The 21,267-nt window shown below is 34.1% G+C and overlaps 3 protein-coding genes across 4 annotated transcripts in view; 1 reads left to right on the top strand and 2 right to left on the bottom strand.

Moving 5' to 3' along the window:
* Positions 1-2,892: 2,892 nt before the first annotated feature.
* ifnphi4 (interferon phi 4) lies at positions 2,893-4,761 on the top strand. Its single transcript, XM_039685309.2, has 5 exons — positions 2,893-3,329; positions 4,046-4,123; positions 4,232-4,381; positions 4,468-4,545; positions 4,624-4,761. The coding sequence occupies exons 1-5, from the start codon at positions 3,060-3,062 to the stop codon at positions 4,717-4,719; spliced, it is 672 nt and encodes a 223-aa protein (XP_039541243.2). The 5' UTR covers positions 2,893-3,059; the 3' UTR covers positions 4,720-4,761.
* Positions 4,762-6,713: 1,952 nt separating this feature from the next.
* On the bottom strand, positions 6,714-13,373 carry cd79b (CD79b molecule, immunoglobulin-associated beta). Of its 2 annotated transcripts, XM_039685473.2 has the most exons (5): positions 13,249-13,373; positions 12,040-12,336; positions 11,832-11,950; positions 11,378-11,431; positions 6,714-7,958 (listed from the first exon to the last, which is right to left on the bottom strand). In XM_039685473.2, the coding sequence occupies exons 1-5, from the start codon at positions 13,298-13,300 to the stop codon at positions 7,854-7,856; spliced, it is 627 nt and encodes a 208-aa protein (XP_039541407.2). In that variant the 5' UTR covers positions 13,301-13,373; the 3' UTR covers positions 6,714-7,853. The 2 variants fall into 2 exon arrangements, with proteins under 2 accessions (XP_039541407.2, XP_039541408.2); XM_039685474.2 differs by lacking the exon at positions 13,249-13,373 and having other exon boundaries at positions 12,040-12,713.
* A 3,279-nt stretch (positions 13,374-16,652) lies between these two features.
* Positions 16,653-21,267, bottom strand: part of scn4aa (sodium channel, voltage-gated, type IV, alpha, a) — a 41,735-nt gene continuing 37,120 nt past the window's right edge. The window contains exon 25 of the mRNA XM_089121966.1: positions 16,653-21,027. Within this exon, the coding sequence (XP_088978092.1) occupies positions 19,727-21,027 (1,301 nt within the window). The 3' untranslated portion in view covers positions 16,653-19,726. The remainder of the gene's footprint in view (positions 21,028-21,267) is intronic.

The raw sequence follows: 21,267 nt of genomic DNA, 5'->3' as shown, positions 1-21,267 counted from the left end.
CATGACGACTTGACAGCTCAACAATAAACCACGAGAAAACATGACATCAAGTATGTGAGCTTGCAACAGAAAACATTTTATATTATTATTTTACATTTTATTATTTTACTTATTTACTATATATATAGGCTATATATATATATATATATATATATATATATATATATATATATGAACCAGTAATCATGTTTTTGATAATTCTGCATGGATGGGATATTTTTATTGTTTTATTTACTCACATTGATTTTGAATTTCATTTTGAAATTGATATGTAATTGTTTGTCTATTTTTTATTTAAATAATGTAGCACTTTTAAAACTTTCTTTTAATTGCCATAAAGTGTGTATTACAGATATGACCATAATTTAGTATGCATATATGATTAATATTTAATAATACCAATTATAATGTATTTATTAATCTGTTTAATAACATTAACAAATATAATAGTTGTCTAGCAAGCTCTGACAAATGTATGGAATACTATATTAATATTATATATTTATTTTTCAAAGAAAAAAACAACAACAAAAAACAATAGGCCTATACCGCATGTTCTCTAGACTCGTCATATGGAAAAAAAGACACTAATATGCATTCATGCGCAAATTAACTACTCTACTTCTTCTTGTGAAATTGATTTGATTATAATTACTATTAGTATTATCTATAGGCTACTTTAAAATCCTTATTTGTTTATTCAACTATGTGTGGGTCTATGTAAAATTATGTCCGTTGATATGACTATTTGTATTATTGGAAAGAAAATCTATTAAACTCTGACCTAATAGGGTCAGAGTTTTATATGGGTCAGGGTTTATTTACTATTATGCTAAGCCTATGCTATACTCCATACATGTATGTATTTAGCTTAGGCTATGTAGGCTATGTAGGGTGAATGCAGGTAAATTGGGTCGTTTAAGAGTGATTATGTGGCTCAGTAGACACTATTTCTTTAAATGATAAAAAAATATTGTTGGTTGATATTGGTGGTCATGGCCACACATCAAAAAACAATATGACAGAAAACTCAATACGAAAGAAAACCCAGTTTAGACATAAGATTTTCATTTTCAACATAAGGTTGCTTGCTAACTTAAATAGTATTGTTTGTTACTACAGTTAACAAGTAATAATGCAAAGACTAAAAGGCTTAAAGTTTTCTTGTGTTTAAATATTGCTGGCCGACTTTGGCTGAATGTGTTAGATAAAGTGGGACAGTAAAGTTGGATTAGTAAAGTGGGCGACCTTTAACCTTCATTAATTATTCTCAAATTGACATTCATTCTTGTTATTTTATAACTGACATGTATATTTTTTTAGAAAACAGACATGAGTGTGTAGTCAGGAAAGTCAGAGATGGAAGAAAGGAAAGAGACCAGAAGGTGTAAAATTCAACCGGAGGAGCGAAGAAAGGACGAGAGGAGCAACATTAAATATAGAGCTCTAAAATATGAACAAAATTAAAGTTGTTTTAGAGAAAATAGACAGAAAAAAAGCCATATTGAATGATCATTTTATTCAAATTTTGGAGCCTTGCATGTTATAGTCACATTTTTATTATGTTGTGGAGTTCATTTTCATTTCATTAAATTTAATGTCAACACAACATGTCCCATCAGTTGTTTTAAATTTTATTGAGTGAACTAATGAATTTTACTAATAGCCTAAGCTATTTTGGGTTTGTTTAATGTTGTTGAGCCTTGATGATATGTTCTAATGATGTGTGTTTTTGATACAGGATCATTTTTGATAAATCAGGGATGGCTCACTTAAGACCATCTGGCCGACATTTGCTGAAAATAATAAAATAATAATAGGCCTAATAATAATAATAATAATAATAATAATAATAATAGCCTATTTTTGTCTGAAGTGCATGATCTTAAAATGTTTATACCTGGCAAATAACAACAATATGAACTGTAGGCCTATTCAAATTGAAGCTGGACCTTAAAGTTAAAAGAAAAGAAACGTAGGTAGCCTATATCTAACTCACACATTTAACAAAAAGTGTCCAACTTTACCTGCATTCCCTTATTTTAGGGTTTTGGTATCTATTTAAAAAAAAAAGATTTGATTGCTTTATTTAAATGTTCTTCTTCTTCTTCTTCTTCTTATTATTATTATTCTTATTATTATTATCTTTATCTTTTTTTCTTCTTCTTTCATCACCATCACCTGTCGTGTGTTTTCAACTCAAGGCATTACGTCATCAGCATTGCCGGACGGCATTTTCTGACAATAGGCTATATTTCTCCTTATATGATTTTAGCCCAGGGAATTAGTATTTTCACTGACTAATATTCTTGCAATAACTAATTGCAATGTAATAATTCATGTGTATTTAATGATAAATTGAAATATGAAATAGGTAGCCTGGTCACGACTCAAGACGTCACTATATGGCTTTCGATTTCACTTTCTCAGGTATTCAGGTTTGGACTTTTTTCTACAATAGCCTAAGAGCCAAAGTTCACACTCAAACGCAAAGAAACCTGACCTTATTCTTCTGCAAACCGTGAAACAAACAAACAAACAAACAAACAAACAGACAGACAAGAATTAGCTACTAAAATAAATTATTAGCCTAAACAAAACACACGCTGTAAACATTTGTGTAGGCTAATTAATATATAGCCTAGGCTATTATGCTCTCCAACAATAGGCTATATGATATTGTGCTTTATTCTGCAGTATTTTTTCTGGGCCTATCGTGTAATTTCTTTGTTTATTTATTTATTTAGGCTAGTTGTGTTCGTTACAAGGCAACACGTCCATTTAGCCTACTCTCTCTGTCTTTTAATAGCCTATTTATTGTAGGGCTGCTGTATAGGGCTACATTACTATTCGGTGGTGTTTAATACTGTATACATTCAAGTGTAGTGTATTTGCGGTTGTTATTGTGTACATGAGAAATCACTATAGGAATTCCAATGACAGGAACTTTCCCGACCGAGTGTGGTTTACCTATCGGCTCAGGTGTGCCGCTGTGACATCTGCAAAGTGAATCTGAATATCGTATTCGATTCATGAGATAGCCTATATAAGAGGACAGAATGGAGGAGAAGAGACAAGATCATACAACAGCAGTAAAGAACAAACGGAGGACTGAAACAGCAGCAGCAGAAGCTCATCAAGCGGATCAACCTGAATCACTGATCACTCAAGACAACAGGATGAATGTTCGTGTGGATCTGAAGCTATGCCTTCTCCTGGCAGTGTGTGTCAGCTCTGTGCTGAGCTGCAGGTGGACCAGACAAACTCAACAAAGTCAATCAAAGTTTCTGCACCATCATGGGATCTCTCTGGATCTGATCAGAACGATGGTGAGTGTTTTTTTTTCTTTCTTTTTCTTTTTCTACTTTACTAATGTCTTTCGATTTTTTTTATACATGGCTATTCTTTGAGAGATTAATATTTGTCTTAAAATTGTCATGAAGGACTGTAAGTGTAAAAACACTTCACAAAGTGTTTTGAACCCTGGCTACTGTATCATACAATACATGACTTGGCCTGTAAGTTACCAACATGAGCAAAAACCTCAATCTGTTAGTGATATTTATATTGTTATACTATATTGATATACTATATTGTTAGTGAAATTTCATGATGAACACTTACTGGACTGATTGATGAAAGAAATCATGTTGAAATGTGAGAATCAATATAATATCAGGCTTTTGAGGGAAGTTTATTTTATCTGTCAATCATATTGCATTGCATTATATGTTTTACTCCATAATATGGTTCATAAAACTATATCATCCTACTGATCTATTAATATGAATTTTATGTCAGTATCTGTTATTCGGATTTAGCTATCAGAATTTCATCTTACTTTTTGGCCATGTTAATCAATCTCTACAGCAACTTTCATATTTCGGCTCAGTCTTTTGCCTTTGAATAAAACTGGTGAACTTCATATTCTTACTATATTAATGACCCATATCAATCAAATACGATACAAAAAATTAAAAAGCATTCAGATTTGATTCTGTTCAATATAGTGTCTTCATGAAATCTGTTTCTAAATATTTTGCAGGGTGAGAAAATCCATAATGACCACGAGGACATCAACCCTATCCCATATGAGCTGATCAATAACCACAGAAGAGCAGAGGTTAGTAAAAACGATTATCACCAAAAAACAAAACAAAAAAAAAACTGATTTGTGCTGTTGATTACAAACTACAAAGCTATATTTAACATCTATCTCTATTGTTTCCAGCCTGAGAAGCAGATCCTGTTTGTCATTCAGGCTCTGGTGGAGATCACTGGCCTCTTCGACGATGCCATCGTTCCCTGGGAATGGGATGCTAAAAAATTTGACGATTTCTTAAACATCATCCATTCGCAGATTGACGGACTGCGCTCATGTGTGAGTACCGTATGTTCATATGTGCATTTACGTGATGTCATCAGCAGTCGAGCCAGAAGAACTCATTCTTGTCTTTCTGAATGCAGGGCGTTTACAAAATGAAGAAGAACAAAAAGCTGCATCTCTATTTCGAAAGATTGAGACAAATGACAGAGCTGAACAAGGTGAGATTCTATTTCTAATAAGATTAACCCTCAGCTCTAAATGTGGAAACTCCTCCTAATGTTGTCTGGCTCTTACAGGAGGATGGAGGTAAAAGCTGGGAGATCGTCAGGAAACGGGTCATTAGTCTCCTGAACCAGCTGGAGTCTTTCCCCTTCAACTTTCAGGCTCATTGACTGGACTTCTAAAAGCTCCTCATTTACAGAAGAACAGAAACATTTCAGTGTTATTAATCAGTGTTTACACTCCTCTTTTTGTATACATTTGAAAAAGAATTATAGATTTATTTATTATTCTGTTTAGCTTTTATTTATATTAAATATTTTACATGTTAATAATTATTTAAGATATTTAGAATTATTATTTATTGTTATTTAATATGTATTTTTAATTTATATTTATTTGAACATATTTTATATTTTTATATGATATATTTAGCAGTTTTTTCAAAGATTTTATATTTATTTATTTATGGTTGTTTTATTCTAGAATTAATATGCAAAAATGCAGTGATTACTGATTACATTATATGTATTTTGTGTTTTTGACATTCAGTAAAAACTTGAATTCTTAATATATTTTGTGAATTTATTTATGAAATATAAAGAAAGCTTATAAAATTATATCCAAAAGATATTTAGCGTTGTTTTTTTTATTCTGTTTAGCATATTAAAGATATTACATGTTAATAATTATTTAAGATATTTATTATTATTATTATTATTATTTATCGTTATTTAATATGTATTTTTGATTTATATTTATTTTAACATATTTTATATTTTTTATATGATATATTTTGCAGTTTTTAAAAGATTTTACACTTATTATTTATTTATTTATTAATGATTCTTTATTCTAGAATTAATACGTAAAAATGCAGTGATTACTGATTACATTATGTATTTTGTATTTTTGACATTCAATAAAAACTTGAATTCTCAATATATTTTGTGAATTTATTTATGAAATATAAAGAAAGTTTATAAAATTATTTAAAAAAGATATTTATTGATTTTTTTTATTCTGTTTAGCTTTTATTTATATTAAAGATATTACATATTAATAATTATTTAAGATATTTAGGATTATTATTTATTGCTATTTAATATGTAGGCCTATTTTTGATTTATATTTATTTTAACATATTTTATATTTTTTTATATGATATATTTTGCAGTTTTTAAAAAAAGATTTTATACTTATTTATTTATTTATTAATTATCCTTTATTCTAGAATTAATATGCAAAATTTTAATTACTGATTACATTACATTACATTATTATGTATTTTGTATTTTTGACATTCAATAAAAACTTGAATTCTTAATATATTTTTTGAATTTATTTATAAAATCTAAAGAAATTTTATAAAATCTTTTCCAAAAGAAAACGTTTTCCGATGTTTGCAAATTGGCAGCTTGGGCTGGAAGAAACTACAGCACTTTTCAGAGCATCATACACTTGATGTCGACTTTGTAGAAGGTTAAGAAAAACAACTGAGGATCTCACACATCATCATCATCATCATCATATGAATATTGAAATGTCATAATTACTAGATTTAAGCCATCTGTGAAACCAGAGGGAAAAAATTTACATAAGCCTTAAGTCTGAACTAAGAATTAAAAAGTCAACCATTACTACAAATTAAAACTTAAAATCAGGGAAAAATCTGTTGAAAAGTCATGTGTATTCCAGCCTGAAGATGATCTCGACTGTTAGTTTGTCTGAATGGCCATAAGATGGCGCTCTCCCTGCAGCTCTTACAGCACTTCGTTATTAGAAGACAGAACACTCTTCCAGTCTCTCTTTCTATCAGTCGGTGTCACTTTTTGTATTTCTTAGATTCTCTCTTTTCCATACATGTGTCCTATCCTTTCTCAGTCTGCATTCAAGCCTAAACATAACCCATAGGCCTACTGTACAGTCCAAACAGTTTTCTAATGTTTTAGGGTAAAGAATCAAAACAAATACTAACATAAAATGAAGAACACATATGATTTTGCAATATTTTACTAATCAAATATAGCAAATGTGTTACATTGACAATGTTAAATCCTTGTACAGACGGTCTTTGCAGATGCTCTTTCAAATGATTATCAGATTTGTAGAGTCCATCAGATAGAAAGAATGCAAAGAAAACATACCAAAAAAGCTGCTTTGTGGGAAAACACTTTATTCTCACATGCTTATTTTAACAGATATGAAGTGAAAGTAGACATTTGATTTGCAGGTCCCTTTAGCTTTGAGAAGTTCCTTACCACTAGTATTTTTATTTCCTCATACACACACCTTATTAACACAAAAGAAACGCCAGAGCCAGTGCATTTATAAAACAAACACACTCAAAAAAAAAAAAAAAAAAAAACTAGCACATAACACAATAGCATTTGATAAACCAAAAAAGCAAAAGTTTTTGCTAAAGTTCTCATTAAGTAATGAAAACGTTATTTCTGAATGTTCTCAGAACATTTTAAAAACATTTGTTTCTTTCTCGGTTATGTGAATGTTAGAAACCATTAAAGCCATGTTTTCTCCATTTTATCATTTTTGCAAGTACTGTAAATGATTTCTGTTGTTTTCACAGTATTTTTGCTGTATTATTAGTGAAAGTTTACTGTAAAAACAGTTTACAGTAAGTTGCCGTAATTTAAGAAGCTTTTACAGTATTATTGATGTATTACAGCTGTCATACCGTAGAACTATTTACAGGAAAGTAACTGTCAATTTATGCTATTCTTTGAAAAAAGAAAAAGAAAAAAAACATTAAGTGTGACATTAATTACAGTAATCCTTATATTACTGTTAAATTGATGATATTTTCCAGTAAGTTACTGTTGATTTTACATTAAATTTGTTACAGTGTGGGAATGTTACATTTGAATGTTCTCTGAACCATCTGTCCAATTAAAATATTTCATTAAAAACATTCCATGAATAATGCGTAAATAACTCTTTTGCGGTAATGTTTTGATAATGTTATTAAAGACCATAACTTTGAACGAATATTTTATTAACATTAGTTTGTTCGTAACAGTGAGAGAACATCTGAGAACGGTCCCTGTAAGCTGGGAATTATTATGTAAATGTGTAATTTCTACAACATCATCAAAACTTATATAAACAGTAACGGCATGGTTACTGCTTCCAAAATATTTTCATGCTTTCAAGTGAAATCTTTCTCAAACATACACTCACACTCAGTGACATCATCAGTGTGCACACAGCACACACAGATGGTCTGTCGTGATAGTGGACTGAATGTAATCATTGTTCTGTTGAAGCTGATATGGATGTGTGTGTTTTCTCACTCTTGCTCTGGGGACTCAACTTCCCATTCTGCATCTGTGGGCTGGGCGTAAGCAGAGATGTCCTCGTACACATCACCACCACAATGCTCGATTTCTAAACCCTGTACAGCAGCACACACAGAAAAAGCAGAAAGAATATTAAGAACATGTGATGTTGTCAAAGTAGTACACTAAAGTTTCATTTATGACAGTTTTTCTCGATTGATAACACACTATAGCCTAATAACTGATTCAGTTGACACAATTTCCCGAACCATTAATTCAGTTCTCAAAACAAAGACATTTCATAAAACGTTTAAAGGGATTATTCACTCAAAAATGAAAATGGTCTCATTAATTTCTCACCTTCATTCCAAACCGGTATGACTTTAATTTATATTCGGAGCACAAATGAAGATTTTTTTTTTTTTTTGATGAAATCTGAGAGATTTCTATCCCTCCATTGACAGCTCAACTACACTTTGAAGCCGCAGGGACATCATTAAAGTAATCCATGTTACTCCAGTGGTTCAACCGCAATTTTATGAAGTGCTTTTTTTTGCGCAGAAAAAAAACCCAAACATTTTATTTACAATATATTACTCAAAAACGTGTGTTCATGAGAACATGCACCAAGATGCATGTGTGTTGTGTTGCGAGATCAGAAGTTGTTGCGTGAACGAGCATTTGAGATTCATATTTTGTAAATAAAGAGGTAAATTATGTTTTTTCGCAAACAACCCACTTGCATCTCTTCATAAATTGAGATTAAACCACTGGAGTCACATGGATTTCTTGAATGATGTCTTTACATTTCTGAGGCTTGAAAGTGGAAGTTGCATAGACTGTCAATGGAGGGACAGAAAGCTCTCTGATTTCATCAAAAATATCTTCATTTGTGTTTCGAAGATGAACGGAAGTTTTATGGTTGTTGGAATGACATGAGGGTGAATGATTATGTGCTATACATCCACAGGCTTTTTATACAGCACATACAGTATAATTACAGAACTCAGAACTTCTGTAATTCTGGGGAGGGAAAATTCACTATTTTATGTACAGTAAACTATTGAACATACACCCTCAAACGTGTGATTGTCAAATGTATTTGTTGCCAATTTTTTTCCATGTATTGTATTTTTGCAGAACTGAGAAAGTAGAGAAATTCTTGTCAGAAGACCAAGAAACTGCTATAATAGAAGATGCAGAGGATGCTTGATTTATTTATTTATTACTGCACTGTAATTGACCGTATACTGTATTGTGTTGCATACAGAGTTCATATTCAATCCAAATGGTATTTGACCTTTAGTGCTTATCTTCTCTAATCTTCCAGAATCTCTAGAATATTCTCAACTGTATAGTGTAAAGCTCATTGTGGTATTGACAGTATATGTTGTCTACTACTTGAGCTGCAACATTATTCTTGAATGTTGAGGATTTTGTAAGTGTTAATTATTCTTATAAAACTGTCAGTTCGAATCCTTTATTCTGATTGGTCAAGAGCTGTGCTTTATTCACGATAAAACACGGCTAAGACCGCTTCACCCAACGGTTCTATTGATCGCTGCGCAACACTGCAGTTCTATGTTGTTTTTATTTGAGCTTTCACGCATTTTACACGTTGGAACGTTGTTGCTGTTCACGCTCAGGGACTATTTTTTCTAGCGGAAGGTAGGCTTTTAGTGATTTTACTTCAAGAAAGTTGCACTAATACATCGTTTTTTACTTTAACATTGTGTGGCAACCATTTTAAAAGCAATAAGGTACTCGAGGCAAGTGCTGTATCGTGAATAAGTGACGGCTGAAGGGCGTTATTAGGCACGACGCGAAGCGGAGCCTCTCGTACCTTATTGCTTACTTAATATAGGCAAGAAAATAGTATGTGTATTTGTTAGTTTTTCTGTGCCACCTGTGCCAAAAATTTGATTCTGACAAAAGTAAACATGTTTTTGACTAAAATATTTTATTTGACATGATGATAGTATAAGGTTTTTGCGAGTGGGTGTGTAGTTATGACACTGTTACAGAAAAGAGATGTGTTAGCAATTGAGAAAAACTGTAATATAGACAGAACGATTAATTCTTCCTCCAGGAAAAAAAGGTCTAAATCATTAGTGCTGTATGGTTATTTCATTTATTTTGTAAATTAATTCTAAATGAGGCCAAAACCCAATCAACTGTTGAGTGTCTACTAACAACACCAAACACCATAAGACTAAAGACTTTAGATATTACTGTGCACTCATATTTCTATGAATGGGAGAAAGTACAAGTGGAAAATAAGTGGCATAGTCATTGCATCACTGCACCTGCTTTCACAAGCTCCAGTATCAATAGAAACAGTCAGTGTTGTGAGACACACACTTATGACTGTACATGTGCATTGGCTGGTCCAGCCTGAAATATGCTATTTCTTGGTCATGATTTGAGTGTTTGATGTTTGCCCAGAGAGAGAGAGAGAGATAAGAGCTGCATGTGCACGACTGAAACAAAGATGGGCGAGTAAAATGACTTGCCTTAAAGAGACATTCCTGCATCAATCAAGGTTACAATTCATTTTGATGGTCCCCTTTAGACATTCTAAGCAACGTTACACCTACATGTCAACTAACTCTCATTCGATTTTTAGTAGAGTGTTATCAAACTGTTAAGTTGGGTTAGGTGTTAGGGTTTGGTTTAGTAGAATTCGCAAAGTTACACACCAAGGACAATAACTATAAAGATAACTATATTAGTATCACTTCAGTGGACAATATCTTTCTTTTTATATAAAGCATGTGCTTGTCTGCCACTTTAAAGGTTATTTAGAGTCAAAAGAATGTCTTAAGTTACTATATTGGTTAGGGACGCACCAATATGACAACTTTGGTCGATACCGATAACTTTATATTTAAAAGCCGATAACCGATACATTGACCAATAAATGTAAATCCGTATTTTTATATAATGTTTGAGAGCCTGAACCAAGCACACAATTATAATATTCTCATTATATTGTCATAGCCTATATGACAGACTTGCGCTGCACATGTTGCACTTGATTTCAATCATATTTCAAGCAATTCAAAACCATCATGGTGAATAGTGCACATCTGAAGAATAATACATTTATCTGCTGTAATATATCAGCCAAATTTTCGAGTTATCGAGCTGATAACGATAACATTAAAAATGAATATATTGGCCAATATACTGTGTGCATCCCTACAATTTGTATTGCAAAACAAGTCAGGAATCCAAGGAAAAATATATTTTTGCAGTGACTGACACAGACCAACTGAACTCATGGAACGGCGCTCGGCCAATCAAATTCGAGGACCGGAACTTAAAAAGTTTAGAAATGTTCTTATTTGCTTTACGAAATTGCATTGTCCATCACAAGTATAATTTCATGCATTGTCTGTCACAGCTTACCATGTGTGTTTTCACTTCCTGTATTGCATGCAACAATAATTGCAGAACTCTGATCTTAAAACTCAACCAACCGTAAAGCAACACATGACAGTAACAAGCTAACCGAATGAACCAAAACCCTCACCTCATATATGTGATCATCCTCAGGTTCTTCATAATCTGCTTCTTCTTTCTTCTCCTGAAACCAAACACAATGTGAAACTGCTGTTAATGTTTACTGATAACCGAATTATGAAAAAAACTAATTGTGGTCCACTTTAGATATTCAACTAACTAAGTAGCTGCATGTCAACTAGCAGTCATGAGAGTATATAACAGTCTGCCTATTTATAATCCTCTAACACTTTATTTTGATGCTCCTCAACCAATTTTCTACTGACTATATTAACTTTGCAACTACATGTCAGCTTATTCTACTACACCAAACTGTCTAATACTCTAAAGAGAGTCAGTTAACATGTACTCGCAAAGTTACTTATAGTTAGTAGAACGTCTAAAGTGGACCTTCGAAATAAAGCGTAACCAAACAGTAATGGATACCTCACACAAGTACACATACAAAGTAATAGAGAACTTACCAGCTTGTAAAACTTGACCAGAGGAATGACAATGCACAGAATCAACAGAAAAGCCTGAAGGAAAATGATAACATCCTTGACTCTAGATCTGTGCAAGATAGCTTGGGGCTCACTATATCCTGTGGAAGAAACAAAGAAATACAATGGGGAAACAGGCTAGCGAAGAAAGAAAGTGAATGAATGACACCAACAACAAATCATCACCTACTGGACACTTGTAGCGCAGTTCCTGGTCCAACCGTATCATTCAGCTTGCAAAAATAAACACCGCTGTCCTCAATCTCCACTTTCTTTATGGTAATAGAGGCATTTGTTTTTTCACTCTTCTCCTTTATATCTATTCTTTGGCTATTCTCGAGTGTGACTTTGTCAACCCGGTCTTTAAACCACACTACATTCGCCGGCAAAGATGAATGAGACGACACACAGTATATCATCACAGACCGACCTGTCTTAACGCCAAGAAATCTTGGCTTCTGGAACACGCGGACATTGTTTGCTTCAGCTGAAATTATGAGATGGACAGAGAAAAAATATATAAGACAAAACCGGTTTAATATTGCAATGGCCATTTGCTGTAAGTTATCAGCAGAAGTAAAACCATGAAACATGCTTGGCATTATCAAAGACACTTAACAGTACCACATTACAACTGTTTATTTTAAAGTTGGCAAATGCAAACTTGTTTTGAAGCGGTGGGACTTCCTCTTTCACTCACAGATGGGAAGGAAGAACAACACTGAAAACAAGTCTAGGGCAACTGTAATATGCAAAATGTAATTCTGCAACTTTTAAATGTAAAACAAAATCAAATCAATCAGTTGCAAAGAACTGCTATCTTAAATAATTCCTCCCGTATCTTAAAAAGTACATCAAAACGAATACGCTTTATATAATCAAAAAAATTGTGACAACAAATTACAAGCAATATTTTTTATTAAATTTACCAAATTAGAATTGAGTAATAATTAATCAAATTCCTTAAAAGTTAACCATGAGTAAAACTTACAACAACAACAAATACACAAAAAAAACATACATTTAAGTCACCATTATGGTGATCGTTGTTTGTTTTAGGATTGTTACAGAAAATTACAGTTTTCTCCTTCAGTAATTCTGCTTGTTAACATCAGGTGTCTTCAATGTTGGCAATATAATATAATTAGTTCTTAATCTTTGACGTCTGTCTGTTATTCAGATATTTTTGTTTAATTTTTGGTGTAAACTTTACTCATTTTAAATGGTTAACTTTTAAGGAATTTATTTGATTAATTATTACTTAATTTTAATTTGTTATATTTAATTAATATTATTGCTTGTAATCTGTTGCCACAATTTTATCGATTAGATAAAGCGTATTCATTTTTAAAACTCAAACCAAAAAGCAGTTTTTAATGTTTATAAAACAGCCATCTACCTGAGAAGTAAATCAGCGCCATGACTGAACATCCCAGCAGGAAGAAATGCATGATTCTTGGTCTTGAAATGCACCTCTCCAAGACAATGTAGAAGTCAGTACAGATAAGACAGAACTGAAGGAAGCCAGCTGAAGGGTGCGGGCCATGAAGCTGAGAAGATACAATTCCGTTTCTGAGAAGAAACATGCAAATCCATATCAAGATGATTCACTTGATCCTTAACATTTTGATGCATGGGCGATGCATCAAAATGTTAAGGAGCAAGTGAATCATCTTGATGCAAATACATTAAGAATGATATAGGCTATATTTTACCATTATGACTAAACAAAATACAAATGAAAATGTTAACTGCATGCATCACTGCAGTAAGATACAAATCTGCAGAAAAACAGATCATGTCCTGGTAGAAAATGATTTTTAGTTTTTAGTTTTACTCTGTATTTTTGTCTCATTTTTCAGACCAGTACATATATTAAAACATTCTTAAGTCAAGAGACTAAGTAAATGACTTAAAGGAGTGGTTTTGCTGACAATTTACTCACCCCCATGTCATCCAAGATGTCCATGTCTTCTTCAGTCGAAAATAAATTAAGGTTTTTGATGAAAACATTACAGGATTTTTCTCCATAATGCACTTTACTTACTGGTAAGTAACCAAATGGTCCAAGGTCCAAAAGACAGTTTTTGTAACAAACTGGAAACTGTTCAAAGGGCTTTAAACGATTCCAGACGATGAATAAGGGTCTTATCAAGCGAAACGATCGCTCATTTAACCCTCAGGTGCTCTTCGTTTCGGAGTCACACTTGTTATCTTCCCGGTCAAAAGTGACCGGACACCTAAAAATGAAACGTTCTCCATCCCAGTAAAACCAATGCAATTTATTTTTGTTCTATAATATTTATTCTTTTTAATTTAGTATTTTGAGACAATTTAATTGAATTTATTAATATTTATGCAATATTTATGGTTTATTTTTGCCATGGAAAAATATATATATTTTTCTATATTATTTTTTTCAAAAAAATATTAATGCAGTATTTTAGTTTAATATAGAGTCTAGGCCTTCAGAAAAATATTTTTTGAAGAAAATTAGCACCATCTGGTTACAGTATAGAGAAAAAGCGTAGAATCATGGTGTAACCACTTGATGTACAGCTACATATGGAGAGGCATGCATGTGAATTCCCCAGCTGTTTATGAACACATTTTTTGTTGTTGTTGTTGTTGGATTTGAATATATAGTTGAAACAATCTCAAAAACTATTTCTTATAAAAAAAAAATTGACAAAAAACAAAAATTCACAATTTTTTTTTTCATTTTTTTTTTACAATTTCCCATTCATTTCCTATGGGGGTCATTTTTGACCGAAGAGCACAAGTGCGACTATTTTTTGAGTCCACTTAGCATGCTCAGATCATGACCTCAATTTTTTTGTGTGTTCACATACATAATGCCATAAAAGTCACCAAGTTTCGTCACATCGCGATGAAGCTGTGATTTTTAAAAATTCAAAACATACTTTTTGTAATCAACATTTATTGGTGTGTATGTGTATAAAAGTGTGTTTGTATGTGTGTGTGTGTGTTGGTGGGTGTGTCTGTTTTGCACTCTAGATGTTGTATGTAGAGTGTCACCCCAATTTTTTGTGTGTGTTCACATACCCAATGCCATAAAAGTCACCAAGTTTCATAATTTTCTGAAGAAGCTGTGATTTTTAAATATTCGAAACAGATTTCTTTAGGGGTGGGTATGTCTGTTTTGCACTCTTGATATTTTAGAGTGTCAGCCCTTCAATGCTGAGCACTTTTTTTCTGCATCGTGGCCGATTTGTAGATTGTACACACAAAAAATTCTAAATTTTTTGTGTTTTTGTCAATTTCCCATTCATTTCCTATGGTCGGTCATTTTTGACCGAAGAGCACAAGTGTGACTATTTTTTTTTACGACCACTTAGCCTGCTCGGATCATGACCTCAATTTTTTTTGTGTGTTCACATACCCAATGCCGTAAAAGTCACCAAGTTTCGTAACATTCCGATGAAGCTGTGATTTTTAAAATTTCAAAACAGAAAATTTTTCGGTCAGAAATGACCGAAGAGCACCTGAGGGTTAAAAAACAAAAACAAACAAAGTTTAAGTTTTATAAGCTCAAATTGTCGCCTCCCAAGACGTCATACAACTGACGCTTTTGACCATACGTCAACATCCACTGTTTTAGATGACGCTATCTAACCCTAGACCTAAACCTACCCGCGTCATCTAACTGACGTTAAAGGTAAAGCGTCAGTTGGATGACGCTGGTGTTATTACAGTGGGCTTCCAGCCTTGTGGGAATGTACTTGACCTAATTGAAAGATTAAAGGATTAGTTCACTTTTGAAAAAACTTTTGCTGATAATTTACTCACCCCCATGTCATCCAAGATGTCCATGTCTTTCTTTCTTTCTTCAGTTGAAAAGAAATTAAGGTTTTTGATGAAAACATTCCAGGATTTTTCTCCATATAATGGACTTACATGGGAACCAGACGGTTCAAGGTCCAAACGACAGTTAATAACAGTTTCAGATGCAGCTTCAAATGTCTTTAAACGACACCAGACGATGAATAAGGGTCTTATCATGCGAAACGATCGGTTATTTCAAAACTTATTCCAAAAATGTAACTTTTCTAAGGACAAATGCTAGCCTTGCTCTATTATGTGAAGCTTAGAACATTTTTAAAGGGTACGTCCCACTATGTACACTCACCAGCCATACTGGCATGATAGCATCACGCAGTGGCTGCAGATTTGTTGGTTGCTCATCCATGATGTGAATCTCCTGTTCCACCACATCCCAAAGCTGCTCTATTGGATTGAGATCTGGAGACTGTGGAGGCCATTTGAGTATGGTTACAATGTCCTGTTAGAGAAACCAGTCTGACATGATTTAAGTTTTGTGACATGGTCACGTTATTCTGTTAGAAGTAGACATCAGAATATTTTGATTTCATGACCACTTTAAAAAAAATTAAAATGTACGTTGCTTATCAAATCCCCATGACACAAATGGCAATGTTGACCACTGGATTCCAAACTTATTAAGACTGGTTACCTGAGGTGAAGACATCTCTAGCTGGGTGTAAAAATAGAAGGTGTGAAATAAGAATAGCTATCTGGTCAGGGGCCACAGTGACACACAGAAAAAGTCATATAGAGCACAAGTCTAATGGAAAAAGGGGCTTGATAAACACCTCTGGGAAAACATATCCACAAACAACACATGATAGCATGCTAAGACTGCAAACGCCACAAAATCTTGACATGAGATGAACTGTGATATTGCAGAGCTGCAATCTGAGACTGCAATTCAAAACTTTAAAGCATGAAGAGACCCGTGTTTATCTTATCAAATTTATTCTGACAACATTTTAAATGCACATTGAATGAAATGTTGTTCTGTTCAGTTAAGTTATGTTACAAAGAAAAGACAGCATCCGAGAAGTTTGCTTCTATCTGCGAAATGTATATACAGGCAATTAGAGGCGAGCAAAACCTAAAGCACTGCAATGTCTCTCTGCTTGATAAAAATGTAAACAATAGAAAATTATTTGCATATTAACAATATCAATATGAAACCAAAAAGTGCACAAAACTGCACACAAGCTCCATGAGATTTTTTTTTTTCACCAAAATTCATTCTCATTTAAACATACAGTAAATCAACATACGAGAGATAACATAAGAGTTAATGCTTTTTTGGTAATAAGAGACCAAATCTAAAAACTATACAAGAGGTAAATATAAATGTCTCAAAAGTGCTTAATTAATACATTTTAAGAAATAAGACATTTGCAATCACTTTAAGACTTCAGAGGAAATCAATCATAAATGTCTCTAATACATGGAACTTTTAGCTACAACTCACAAGTACTAAAACACTTAGTGTACTTGAGGGAGAATTCACTTAGGGTTTTAAAATGACATACTTTAAATTGGATGAAAGGTATTCAAGGAAGGTTTGTAAACATTACAACCATATCTCCAGAAACAAATATGAATTTCAGTTAAAGATATATTAGGTAAGAATAGCATGTGGCATCTACAGGACATTCCAGGCTCTTTTTGTAATGAAGGGATTTAATTTAACCTGGACAGAGAAAAAGAATCTGATGGAACTTAAAGCTACACTGTGTAACTCTTTTAGTTTATTCTTAGCTAAAAACACTTGGTTCTTTCAAAAATGTACTTGCTCATTAATGTATTTACTTCGTTCAAGTAATAAAGTATTCTCGTGAGTGTATAATATGCCATTGAAAATACATACGGGTAAGGGGTTCTAATGTCGGTCGCCATGTTGCCCCTCCATCTTGAATGTACATTAGCCAAAGAGGGACATACCCGTTAATTCAAGCTTCGCCTTTCGCGTTTACGTTTGAGTTAACACTCATGGACGAGGTCGAACTGGAAGCCATGTTAATCTTGGACTACATTGGCCACCGTAGGAGTTAAAATAACACAGTCTCATGGCGAATATTGACGTATGGTCAAAAGACGTCCCAAAACGTCAGTTATATGACGTCTTGGGATGAGACCGGGTTGGTTAAAACGAAATCGGAATTGAGAGGAACAGAAACTAATATTCACTGGATGGTCATATACCTTTTCACCACTAGATGGGAGTAAAAATCACACAGTGTAGCTTTAAATTTTCACAATTTAGCTGTCAATTTATGTTTACAGTATGACACTCAAATCAAATGGGTCATTTTAGTGCAGATGGTGCCTGTGTGTTAAATTACAATTTAATGGATGGGGTTACTTTCGGTTACTTAAATAATGTCTAAATAATAAACTAAATAATGTCAAGTACATGAAAACCTGATAAATTGTAATTTACTTTACAGGCATGGTAGATTTTCATGGTAGAACTAGTCATAGGTTTTTCGTCCAATAGGAACTAAAGATTCAGATTTACTTAAATGGCTCAGAGGAAGATCGAGGGGCCTTAGGGCTCCATGTCTATAACTATTAAATGGAAGGAGATATTGTAACCAAACCTGGTATGTGTATGGGCTCAATCGGCATCAAATGAAAAAATTGCCGTGCTTCTCCACTTTGTGGCACAATAACAGGACTCACAGGATTCACGATTTCACACTTACAAATAATCAGATTGAGTAAAAAGTATGCGTATTTGGTGTGCTTTCTGAGCGCATGGCTCTAAGCTCGAATTTTAGCCGAACTCAGAGTACCCATGTCTCTCTAATTAGAATAGTAACCAGACAAGTGTGAGGAGACGGAGGGGTGGTGGAGGGATGGAGGGAACATAGGAACATAGGTGAGTCGGATATACAGTATTAGGGGTGTAACGATACATGTATTCATATTGAACCGTTCAGTATGAAGCTTTCGGTTCGCTTTTCGGTACGCATTTTTGAACCGAACGGTTCGTTGGACCATTTTTCCTGCTGACAAAAATTTCGTTATTTCAAATGAATCTTAATCAAGCAGCACTGTTACTACACAGCGAAATCAGATTCGCCACTGAAGCAATAACATCGCTGCGAGATCTAGTGACAAACATTCACATTTTTACCGCACTGACATGGAAACCAGGATTGTGCCATGAATGAACTATCCAGTGTCTACAGATCAGCAACATTCACCATGGATTTTCTGTATAACACTACTAACTGTAAGTTTGGCAGGAATAGTAGGCTATAATGGTTTCAAGTAACATCACGTCAGTTTTATTTTGACATTATGAATACAATTGCTGCCAGTACAATTGCTACTAAAATAAACCTTTGTTTATAACTACTACATATTACATTTCATTTTGTCTAAAGAGCTGTTTTGTTTTATAAGCTCCTAAGAAAATTCAAGTATAGCTCCATCATTGCTCAAAGTAAAAAATATCATACTTTATTATGATGTTAGTTTTAATAAAAATATAATAAAAAAAATAAATCAAGGAAATTTCTCTGGCATTTCTTTCTTTTTGCTGTATCGGAAATGTACCGAACCGAACCGTGACACAAGTGTATCGTATCGAACCGAACCGTGAATTTTGTATACCGTTACACCCCTAATACATACAGTATATATATATATATATATATATATATATATACATGTCTGCTCTCAAACTGATTAGATAGGCAATTTAGATGAGTTCCTCCCAAACTTTGTTAATAAATAATCATAAAATGTGAAAATGGCTCAACTGGAAATGAATACAAGGGCAAAACAACTTGGATAAGTAATGACATATACTAGGACATTTCTAATTAGGAACAAATAAGACACAAAAAAAATAAATAAAAAAACAGTACTCCCAATAAATGGCATTCCAATGTCACACTATAGCAGTTCTGTGTAATCCTTTAAGCCGACTTGTTTTTGGAGCATCTGTTGTTCAGTGCGTGCAGGTGATACTCGATTTTAAACCCAAGGATTATTTAAGTCCATACTCCAAAGACATTGGCTGCCAGTTATACTATTGACTCTTTTAATGTTGCACTCTCTGAACTGCACAGGCCATGAGTTGTGGGTGCAGATTGGAGGATCACCTCCCTTGTGAACTCCACTGGGATTATGAGTTGTCCCTGCGGCCGAGGATAGGTCACCGATGCTCTATGCTGCGGGACCGAAGGGGGCTCAGGTGGCTGTCCATTGGACGGCATAGGCCTAGCCTGCAACTCAAGAGCCATGGCAAGTTCTGGGTTGCTACCATACAAGGCATTCATTTTCCTTTCAATTAGACCTTGGGTTTCAGGAGGTTCTTCATCGCCCTGACTACTAACTTTTCTCTTTGAGCGACGCATAAAGCAGGCATGTCGGATAGCACGTTTGAGGAGACGTCTACGGTACGTTCGTTGAACCGCAATGGCTGCTCGCTCTTCCTCCTTCCTCCTGAGAGTGGTGGTGATTGGCTCAAATGAGGCAGATGTGGGGTTGTTCATTATGAACTTGGCTTCAATGCTCTCCTTCATGGCAGCCATCTCGATGGTGTCACCCAGAACCTCGCGGGTAACTGCCAGAAGAATATCAAGACAGTGGATTTTGTCTCCGGTTACAATGGGCAGATCCATGGTGATTAGTTTGAGGCGGTTGGGTTTGGCAATTCGCAGAGGTTCCTGCAAGACATCGACAAAGTCAAACAAGCGGTCGTATTCGATGAACTGAGTAGCATCAACGTCAAACTTTTCCCATGTCTCGTCGAACATCGTGAAGTCATCCTCGCAGAGTGGGTCTCCACTCTCCTCTTGAGCAACATTGAAGTTCTCAAGAATGATGGCAATGTACATGTTCACAACCACCAGGAACGACATGATTATGTAACTGCAGAAAAACATGATTCCCATGCCAGGATTCCCGCAGTTACCCCGAACGTCTGTACCGGGGTTCTCTACGTCAGGGTCACAATCTGGGGGGCCGCTGTTCATAATAGGCAGCAGAAGCCCATCCCAGCCTGCCGAGGTTGTGATCTCAAACAGACAGATGATGCTACCGCCAAATGTTTCAAAGTTGAAGATGTCATCGATGCCTGCCTGCTTTTTCACATAGGCAAAGTTAGACATGCCAAAAATTGAGAAGATGAACATGATGAGGAACAGAAGCAGTCCAATATTGAAAAGGGCAGGAAGTGACATCATCAAGGCAAACAAAAGAGTCCTAATGCCTTTCGCACCTCTGATGAGACGCAACACACGGCCGATCCTAGCAAGTCGGATGACACGGAACAAGGTGGGAGACACAAAGTACTTCTCAATGATGTCCGCTAACATCAGACCTTAGGAAAGAAGAAATATGGGCTATTATAAACAATTTAGTGCAACAAACAACGGTGGCAGTAGAACACCAACAAATTGTATTTCTGTTCACACAAATTATGATTACGGAGCAGATTATCGATTAATAGACTTTTCATGTGGTTCTTTGCGCATTACTATGTTAAGACCTCAAAACACTTTACATGGTGCATGATTTGTACACTTATCGATTTTGACACAAAACTAGCTCCATATGTATG

This window comes from Pimephales promelas, chromosome 17 (genome assembly GCF_988280905.1).
Source record: "Pimephales promelas chromosome 17, fPimPro1.hap1.1, whole genome shotgun sequence".
Lineage (NCBI taxonomy): Eukaryota > Metazoa > Chordata > Actinopteri > Cypriniformes > Leuciscidae > Pimephales > Pimephales promelas.
Note: the sequence above shows the minus strand (reverse complement) of the source record. Positions and strands in the feature narration are given on the sequence as shown.

What these genes read in the sequence shown, in the direction of transcription:
- ifnphi4 (XM_039685309.2), top strand. Translation starts at nt 3,060, where the DNA reads ATGGAGGAGAAGAGACAAGATCATACAACAGCAGTAAAGAACAAACGG. An exon ending in ATAACCACAGAAGAGCAGAG is followed by an intron (nt 4,124 to 4,231) that starts GTTAGTAAAAAC and finishes TATTGTTTCCAG; the next exon opens with CCTGAGAAGCAGATCCTGTT. An exon ending in AAATGACAGAGCTGAACAAG is followed by an intron (nt 4,546 to 4,623) that starts GTGAGATTCTAT and finishes TGGCTCTTACAG; the next exon opens with GAGGATGGAGGTAAAAGCTG.
- cd79b (XM_039685474.2), bottom strand. Translation starts at nt 12,451, where the DNA reads ATGCCAAGCATGTTTCATGGTTTTACTTCTGCTGATAACTTACAGCAA. An exon ending in AACTGCGCTACAAGTGTCCA is followed by an intron (nt 11,951 to 12,039) that starts GTAGGTGATGAT and finishes TTTCTTCCACAG; the next exon opens with GATATAGTGAGCCCCAAGCT. An exon ending in TGGTCAAGTTTTACAAGCTG is followed by an intron (nt 11,432 to 11,831) that starts GTAAGTTCTCTA and finishes GTTTGGTTTCAG; the next exon opens with GAGAAGAAAGAAGAAGCAGA.